The sequence below is a fragment of the Lycium ferocissimum genome, chromosome 8 (assembly GCF_029784015.1).
Source record: "Lycium ferocissimum isolate CSIRO_LF1 chromosome 8, AGI_CSIRO_Lferr_CH_V1, whole genome shotgun sequence".
Taxonomy (NCBI): domain Eukaryota; kingdom Viridiplantae; phylum Streptophyta; class Magnoliopsida; order Solanales; family Solanaceae; genus Lycium; species Lycium ferocissimum.
In genome coordinates this window covers 42,086,826-42,096,940 of record NC_081349.1, presented here as the reverse complement: position 1 = coordinate 42,096,940, position 10,115 = coordinate 42,086,826, and the positions used below count along the sequence as shown (strand labels likewise).

Genomic DNA, 10,115 nt, shown 5'->3' with positions numbered 1-10,115 from the left:
AAAAAGCTATAGCTTTTGCACGTTTTTGCAAGCTCGGACAGTTTTGCATAAACTGGACAATTTTGCAAAAAGCTGACAGTTTTAAAAAACTGTGCAAAACGATCCGATTAACGTGCTTGCAATTTTCAGCGAAAATCTTGGTTTGGGGCTGTCTGGAAATCCGACCTGCTCAAAACAAATCCAAAAATTCTAAAAACTTGGTAGATTAGTCAAAAACCATAAACTAAACTATTCTAAAAAATAAAATTTCAAAAACGATTTAAAATTTTTAAAACGATGGGTTGCCTCCCACCAAGCGCTTAAGTTAACGTCGCGGCACGACGGTTACCTTTACCACTTTTTCCTCCATTTGGAAGATATGAATTTGCGCCCCAACTTTGAATAAAGATTCCGGTGATGCTCGTGAGGCGGTGGTAGGAAAGCAAAGAGGCCAACTCTTGGGTGTTGCATTTTGCACTTCTTGGCCCATAAGTGAGGCATGTCATTTTGTCTTCTTCGCATAGCAAACTTCAAAATGAAAACGATTTCTTTTTCATCTCCAAAATTCTCCATAGGCTCGGTTACCTCAACTTCCTTATGATCAACCAAGCACAATGTTGAAAAATGGTTAGAATGTGGTCCAATGCGCCTCAATTTCAAATTCGCTTCATTTTTTATATCCTCACCCAAAAATGAACTAGAGTCTTCAAAAACTATTTCATGAACTTTTTTATGCAACTCTAGTATCATTTCTTCAATCTCGGCATCTTGCATTATTTTTGGATTGGTCGGTTGGCAATTCACCATTAGCTCATGAAAATCAATCTTGACCTCTTCTTCATTGGAAACCAACTCAATATTACAATCCATGGCCCTTTGATATTGAACATTACATGCTTCAATCATTGCATTCAATTCGGCCTCCAATTTCCGGATAGCAATTTCAAGTAGCTCCACTTCTTGATTTTGCTCAACATGCATTTTTAGAAATTCTTCCATCATCCGTGAAATGCCTTCACGGTGATCTCCATAGGCTTCAAGTTGTTGAGCTTGATTCATTGGCCAATCTTGGCTCAAATTTTCATTTTATCAAGTTTTTCTTCATTGTGAGAGTCGTCCAACTCTTGTAAAAATCCATCCACGGTGAGATACACCTTTTGGATAGTTTCATCATCTCCATGTCGAACTTCTTCCCACAATTGTCAAGACTTGCCCATATTTTTCATTCCTCCCCATTATGCTTTTCAAAATTTCCTCAACTTCTTCTTTTTGAGAATTGGAGATTTCTTCTTCAAGATTTTGCTCTTCTTCTTCAAGTTGAACCATTTCTTCAATTTCACAACTTTCGTTGTGGTCACAAGAATTTTCGGCTCATGTTTTAAACTTGAAATCTCTTCTTCAACCATTTCATTTTGAGGAGTCGACACTTCCATGACAATTGAGGAATTGGCATCCTCAAATGAATCATTCATTTTTTTCATAGCTTCTCCATTTTCTAAAATGGATTGTTGGACGAGTTTTCGCTCTTCCTCCATCTTAGCTTCCCGATCTAAGTATGTTTGGAGCATTGCCATGGTGCCTTCAAATCCGGCACTTTGCCCTTCACTTGTCATGTCATTATCCCTGTCAAACTCAAAAGCACAACTAGCATTTTCGTTAGAACAACTTGGGGGAGGGGGAGCAAAATAATTGGGACAATCACCCCAATGTCCACCTTGACCACCATATATATTACAAATACTCTCATCAGAGGATTGAGACGGTGCACACATCTCTCTCCCGGGAGCATTTTCACAATCTTGCCAAAAGTGGGGTCCTCCACAATATGGACATGGGTCATCAAAATATATGTTGCAACCATCAAATCCATTTTCATTCCAAGATGCCATAGAGACACAAGTAACAAAAATAAATAACAAAAAATAAAAACTAACACAAAGAAACACGAAAAATCACAAACACATATTCACAAGTTTGGACCAAAGCAAGCAAGCTTAAAATCCCAAACTAACCCAAATACGCCAAATTGTTCCCCGGCAACGGCGCGAAAATTGATAACGTCCAAATTCACTCCTCAAAGAGAAAGTGTACACGATCGTATGCAATATAATTTACCCAACTATGAGTCGGGATCGATCCCACAGGGAACAATATACTAGGCGATTAAGAAAGTAAGGAACTTTCACTTACCAAGCTAAGCCAAACGATAGATAATATTTTGGTTTTTGGAGAAAATTATAACTAATGCGGAAATGTAAACTAACCTAGAAAGCAAGTAAAATGATCAATGGCCACAAGCATGGATAATAGGAGATTACACTCAAGTAACGATCCAATGTATTTTACAATTTTACAACTAAGAACGAGGTTATGTTAATAGATAATGATTTCTAAATTTCATTGAAAGTTTCTCAACCAAATCAATGAATTTCACTTTAAGCTTTCTCAAGCCTTAAAGTGTGATATTAGGCACAATCAATATAATCCCAAGTGACTTTCCTCTCTCGAGCTCAAGTCATTAGACGAGGGTTATGCCTCAAATCCTTGTTAACTAATCTTTCCCAAATCGATTTTCCTCTCTCGAGCTCAAATCAAATTAAATGGGCGAGTCCTAGGTTTAGCTAATCCCTTTGGAAACATTCAAGAACGAGATTAATTAAAGAAACAATGACCCACTTCATTAGGAATAAAATCATTCAATACATAAGCAAAACAAGAGTTTCAAACCAAACTTTAATCAAGAATATTTTCATAAACAAGATTCAAGTAATGGAATAGAAAGCTACACACTTAGATAATCAATACATAGCAAGGAAAAGAAGAAATGAGTAAAGGATTAAGAAATTTCTTATCAAGATCTTCAAATTTTCAATCCCCAAGTGTGGGTGCAAAAACCTAGCTCTCCAAGCTTGATGAAAATGGCCAAAGATGATAATGATATGCCCCAAGTCTCTCTTTTGTAGCTCCTCAAATTTCCCAAGTCAAAATATGACAAAATAAACCCCAAAGTTTCAGTTTTGCAAATCTGTCCCGTTTTTGCAAAACTGTCCAGTTTTGACAGTTTTGCAAAACTGTCCAGTTTGGCCTCTTTTTGACTTTGTTGTCACTTGGTTTCTTCCGATCACTTCTAAATCACATAAAATTGAATAGAGCAGTAATATTATACAAAAATACACCTGCGTGCGCAACGTACGCCTCGCAGGTTGTATCGCATGTTCAACCTGCGGTTCGTAGGTTGTACAAAACCCTCGCAGGTCTTGCAATGTACAGAGATGACTTGCAGCACATGCGGTCATGGATGCGTCTCGCAGGCAGTACCTGCGTCTCGCAGGTGTTGCTCGTAGATGCTGCATCCAATTTCTTCAAATTTCTAAAATCTCTATATAAACTTGCTACAGAACATGCGGCTCGCATGTGTGACCTGCGACTCGCAGGTCACGCTTCTTCTATTTTGGCTTGTTTTGCTCCATTTTGCTCTGTTATACTCTCCAGACATCTTATCCTACAAAACGACATAAATACACGAAAAGTAACACCAAAAGTGCTTGAAGAGTTACAAAAGCTTAAGAAATTAGCATCGAATATCTCATAATTTCACGGTACGTCACAACTCCCAAACGTCAATAATAACATTCATCATATCGTACTCAATAATATTCATCAACCATACGCTATTCAAGTCTCCCAATTCCATTCCAAATCATCCATAACCATGGTCATAATACAACATTTCATTCATCCCCATATAATGTCTCTCTCATGTTCTTAATATCATTTATAACATAATTATAATCACAACATATCAAGAATCATGATTCATATTAAGCTATTACTCAATAATGTCACTATTCTCATGTTTGTAACCCATTTTCTATTTCCTTCTACAACCCAAGTCTTTCAACCTCTCCATAGTCCAAATAACATGAAATGATCATAAAACTTACATTTGATTGAGTATGAATAACCTTTGGATGGAAATACTTCTCTTGAAGAAAAACCCTAGCTTTAATCCATAAAAGTTTCCTTGACTCTAGCAACCCCTAAAAGCTTCCTTACACTTGATTCCCTTGGATTAATGATATAAACCTTTGATTTCCCTTGAATTCTTGAAGATGAAATGTGTGGAATGTTCTAGACCCTTGGAGAGAAGTGGAGAAGTGTGGAAAATGAAAAAATGAAGTGGGATCACATTTAAATACTTGGAACTACTCAGCCTGTCAGGACTTCCACGGACACTTATACGGTCCGTATAACATTATACAGTCCGTATAAGTGACCGTACTTCACCATCAGAGAAACAGCATTTTACGTTGGGTGTTATACGGACCCTTATATGGACCGTATAAATGGTCGTATAACTCCACTTTCCTGAAATGTTTTCCGTCGTTTCGTTTAATCTCCAATCCTTATGGAACCTTCTTATCACTTGTTTAACACTTCATTAGTAATCTAAGGAGCATTATAGCTCTTCTTTAAGACATCATTAAGTTGACATTAGCTCGGTACTTTACGTAACTTTTCCAAAACACAACATATGCTTTGCCTTTCTTAAGGAACTTCCTCATCTTACTTCCAATGTCTTTGAAATCTTAATTAGAATCGTTAAGTGACCCTTCTTATGCGTAGGAGCATCGTATACTTCTCTCACCACGTTAGTCTATTTACTATGGAACGACATAAAAATTTTCGAGGTGTAACAGAGAAGAAGGAAAAGGACCCATAAAATCTATTCCCCAAACATCAAATATTTCACATACCTGTATTGATTGTAATGGCATTTCATCTCTTAGTGATATTACCTATTCTCTGACATTTATCACATTGTGCAACATATGCTCGAGCATCTTTAAATATTATCGACCAGAAGAATCTAGCTTCTAAAACTTTAAAGGCAGTTCAGTTGGCTGCATAATGTCCACCAATTGCTCCCCCATGACAGTGGTAAAGTATGTTCTTCATATCCTCCTCGAGTACACAATGTCTAATGATATTATCTGCACAATTTTTAAACAAGTAAGGTTCATCCCACATGTAATATTTAGCATCAGACATAAGCTTTTTTCTTTGCTGATAAGTGAGATCTTGAGGTGTCCACTTTCCAACCAAGTAATTTGCGATATCTGCAAACGAGGGTGGTTGAGTTACAGTAGAAAAAATATGCTCATCGGGAAATTCTTCTTTTATCTAAGTAAACTCAAGAGGAGGGTTCTCTAATCTAGACAAATGGTCGGCCTACTTGATTTTCGCTTCCTTTCTTGTCTTTTATTTCAAGGTCAAATTCTTGCGAGAAGTAAAATCCATCTTAACAATCTCGGTCGAGCATCTTTCTTTGCTAAGAGGTATTTTAAAGCTGCATGGTCAGTAAAAACAGTAACCTTGGTCCCTATTAAATAGGAACGAAACTTGTCAAATGCAAATACTATTGCCAGTAATTCTTTTTCTCTAGTTGCATAATTCAACTGAGCCTCATTCAATGTTCTACTAGCCTAGTAAATGAGACGACAATTTTTATCTTTTTTCTGGCCTAAAACAGCTGCTACGGCCGTATCACTAGCATCACACATGATCTCAAAAGGTTGGCTCCAATCAGGGGACACAACTATAGGGGTTATTGACAATCTTTCCTTAAGGGTTTCAAATTCCTTCGAACAATCACCTAAAAATTCAAAATTAACATCTTTCATCAAAAGGTTAGTCAGCGGTTTTGAAATCTTTGAAAAGTCTTTTATGAACCGTCTGTAAAAACCTGCATGTCCTAAAATACTTCTAATGCTTTTAACTGTTATGGGAGGGGGTAATCTTGCTATAACATCAATTTTAGCCTTATCAACTTCTATCCCTTTAGCAGTGATTTTATGACCTAGAACAATTCCTTCTGTAACCATAAAATGACATTTCTCTCAATTAAGAATCAAGTTTGTCTCTTCACATCTCTTAAGAACTAAGGTCAAATGGTAAAGAGAATCTTCAAATGATTTTCCAAAAAGAGTGAAATCATCCATAAAAATCTCTAGAAATTTTTCGGTCATGTCTGAGAAAATTGCTGACATACAACGTTGAAATGTGGCAGGTGCATTACATAAACCAAATGGTATTCTCCTATAAGCATATGTTTCATGGGGACATGTGAAAGTTGTCTTATCTTGATCTTCTGGTGCTATTGGTATCTGGTTATAACCTGAATATCCATCAAGAAAACAAGAAAATCATATCCCGCTACCCTTTCCAACATTTGATCGATAAATGGTAAAGGAAAATGGTCTTTTCTGGTGGCATCATTGAGGCGTCTATAATCAATACAAACTCTCCATCCAGTAATTATTCTAGTAGGTATGAGTTCATTATTTTCATTTTTTATGACCGTCATACCTCCTTTTTTTGGTACTACTTGAACAGGACTTACCCAAGGGCTATCAGAAATAGGGTAGATGATACCTACCGCAAGAAGTTTAATTATTTCATTTTTCACCACTTCTTGCATTGTAGGATTCAATCTCCTTTGGGGCTGGACTATTGGTTTGTAGCTATCTTCCATGAGGATTCTGTGCGTACAAATAGCTGGACTAATCCCTTTGATATCTTCCACTGTCCACCCTAAGGCTCCTTTGTGTGCTCATAGTACTTCAACTAAACTGTCTTCCTGTTCAGCAGATAGAAAAGATGAAATAATTACTGAAAATAATTTATGCTCAAGATAAACATATTTCAAATGAGAAGGAAGAATTTTGAGTTCAATTTTTGGTTGAACTTCTTCCGATTGTATCTCCTTCAATTTTTGGTTGAACTTCTTCCGATTGTATCTCCTCATCCTTATAATGTTTTTCCAATATTTCAGCTTCGCTCCTGATGGTGGGATCATTATCTTGTGAGGTGCTAGATTTGGACAAGTATCTTTCCATAGAATCTAGAATCAATTTATCATCTTTGAATTCATCTGCAAGATCACTAATCACGTCAATTGAAAAACATGGGGATGATGTCTCACCTCCTGATAATCTTAGCATTTTTTGCATATCAAAAATGGCTCTTTCTTCATCTACTCTTAAAGTTAATTTTCCTTGATGGACATCTATAATTGCTCTTCCTGGAGAAAGAAATGGTCTACCCAAAATTATCGGTTCATCAGGACATTCCTGCATTTCAAGTACTATAAAACACACAGGGAAAGTGAACTTATCAACTCTTATAAGAATGTTTTCAATTATTCCCTTAGGTTTTTTAGTAATTTGATCTGCAAACTGAAGAGAAACACTTGTGTTTTTTATTTCACCAAGATCCAATTTTCTAAAAATAGAAAACGACATTAGATTTATTGAAGCCCTAGAATCACAAAGTGCTTTTTCAAAATATACTCCTCCCAAAGTGCATGGAATTGTAAAACTACCTGGATCCCCCGAGCTTTGTGGTAGTTTGTTTTGAAGTATAGCACTACATTTTTCGGAAGTACTACCGAGAAGCTTCTTCCGAGTTTTCTTTTGCTTGACAAAATTTCTTTGAGAAACTTGGCATATGAAGGCATTTGTAATAAAGCATCGAAAAGGAATATTAATGTGAATTTGTTTTAAAATATCCAAAAACTTGGCAAATTGACTATCAAGCTTTTCTCTCTTCATTTTTTGGGGAAAGGAATTTTCCACGGGAGAATATTTTCCTCTTCCATTTTCTTTTCTTTTTCTTCTGATTGTTCAGAGGGTGTTTCGGCATTCTTGCCTTTGTTTACATGTTGTGATAATTGATTCTTTTCTTGGGTGTCCTTGTAAGGTTCATCAAAGTTCTTACCTGACCGTAAAGCGATGGCTTTAAGGTGCTCCTTTGGATTTTTCTGTGTATTTCTTGGTAAGGAACCTTGAATCTTTTCGGACACAAGAGTTGCCAACTGGCTTAATCGAATTTCCGTTTTTTAGAGCTGAATTTTGACTCTCCATTTTTTCATCAGTGGATCTGATGTACTTATACAATAGGTCATCAAGATTCGTATGTGCTTGTTGCGGCCTCTGCTGATATGAAGTTATTTATTGATATGGTTTGAAATTTGGTGGCCCGCGATTTTGATTCTGGTATCCAGGTGGACCCTGTACCTGTTGGTTTTGAAAGCTTTGGGAGTTTTCAGCACCATTTGGATTGCTCCATTGAAATCCTGGATGTTTTTGTGTAATGGACTACCAAAAGCAGTATGACTTGTATCCGAGCGATTAACTCCGCTCATCATTTTGGTTGCTTGCTTGACATTCATGGTTTAAATGGTTTCCTCCACATATGTCACGGAGCCTCGGCTTGGCTTGGTCGTTGTTTATTCTCCTGAAAAGATTCAAACTTTTATGCCAAAGAAGTAATTTGTTGAGTTAGTGTATTTAAAGCATCTGCTTGAATTACAGTAGTAGCTTTCTTATTGATTACACGATCAGATGGCCATTGAATGACATTTTCAGATATTTCATTCATCATTTAAAAAGCTTCTTCCGGGTTTTCTCATAATGAACCTCGTACGCATCTATCACATTTCGAGAAGAAGGTTTTAGCCGATGATAAAAAAAAATATACAATTGCATATGTTTAGCAATGTCATGATGTGGACATTTTCTTAGCATTGCTTTTAATCTCTCCCAAGCTTGATAGACTGACTCCGTGTCAGTCTGCAAGAAATTAATAATATCTTGTCTTAACTTTGTGGTTTTAGCAGGGGAAAAATATTTATTTAAAAAATTTTGAGTCATCTGATCCCATGTGATGATAGACCCTTGAGGCAAACTTCGCAACCAAGTCTTGGCATCTCCTTTTAAAGAAAAAGGAAATATCCTTAGCTTGATTGCTTCGGGGGGTACTCCATCATATTTAGCAGTTTCAACTAATTCTAAGAAATCAATCAGATGGCTATGTGGATCTTCACTAAGATCACCGGTGAATGTACATGATTGTTGAATTGTTTGAATTACTCCAGTCCTGATTTCGAAGTTGTTAGCTACAACTGGAGGGTTACTCACACTAGATTCACAATTGAAGTGATTTGGTCTAGCATAATCCCTTAGAATTCTGTTTGCTAGTCTTGGAACCACTTTGTCAAACTGATCTTCTGGAACAAGTGGTGGTGGAATTCCTTGTGGTTGATTTTCAACTCCTGGTTGATGCTCCATTTCTTCACGAGTTACACTTTGAGAAGCGGATGTTTGTTTCTTCCTACGCAAACGAATAGATCTTTCAGTTTCTGGATCGTAATATGCCAACTCTTTTGAAGAAGAGCGGGTCATAAACTACAGTAATATTGCAATAATAACAATAACAATAACAATAACAATAACAATAACAATAATAATAATAATAACAATAACAATAACAATAACAACAACAATAATAATAATAATAATAATAATAATAATAATAATATGAATAAGAATAATAATAATAATAATAATAATAATGATGATAATCATAATAATAATAATAATAATAATAATAATAAAATTAATAATAATAAGAACACAACAACAACACCAATAATAAAAAAACACTTTTATATAGACAGGAGTGATGAGAACAACAGATGGTAGTACTAATAATCAAATATTATAGCACTTCTATATAAAGGAAGTATATATAATGATAATAGAAAAAGTTATAATGATGGTAAGAATAGAGGTGATGTAACAATGAAACTGTAGGAAGATTTTTTTTTTTTTTTAAAAGAAAATTTATATGATTACAAATAAAAACACTAGTATTAATAAATAAAATAATTGTAATAGTACTTAGTTGGTAATAGATTTCCCTAAAGAATGGGTCATTGAGGGAGCAACACCTCCTCAAAATGTTTTTACTGAATTTAAGAAGTAGAACAGATCCCAGATGGGACAAGAAATTGAGATTTCATGATCCTACACCTGCATTAGAAGATAATGAACATCATAGTATTCAATCTAGTTTACCTAGATCTATGTCTTCTTGTAGATCTTATATATCTTGATTATATTGTGCGGTACCATCAAGAGCATCTACTTCTCAAATTAGAGATACCGATTCTAATAGAATTAGTAATTTAAAAATCAACCAGATAATATTGTAATCGGTATTAAAGACCCGACTCAATCGAGTCGACATGGATTTTCCAAGTATTTAATGGATCAAGTCCAAAAAATTGATCT

The 10,115-nt window shown here is 35.5% G+C and overlaps 1 protein-coding gene and 1 non-coding gene across 2 annotated transcripts; one reads left to right on the top strand and one right to left on the bottom strand.

The window, feature by feature from the left end:
• Window positions 1–6,710: 6,710 nt before the first annotated feature.
• LOC132066374 (uncharacterized) lies at window positions 6,711–7,592 on the bottom strand. The gene has a single exon (XM_059459697.1). It carries the CDS (start codon window positions 7,590–7,592, stop codon window positions 6,711–6,713), a length of 882 nt encoding a protein of 293 aa, XP_059315680.1.
• A 946-nt stretch (window positions 7,593–8,538) lies between these two features.
• On the top strand, window positions 8,539–8,645 carry LOC132069062 (small nucleolar RNA R71). The gene has a single exon (XR_009417631.1). It is a non-coding gene; the product is annotated as a small nucleolar RNA R71 (small nucleolar RNA).
• Window positions 8,646–10,115: the final 1,470 nt, after the last annotated feature.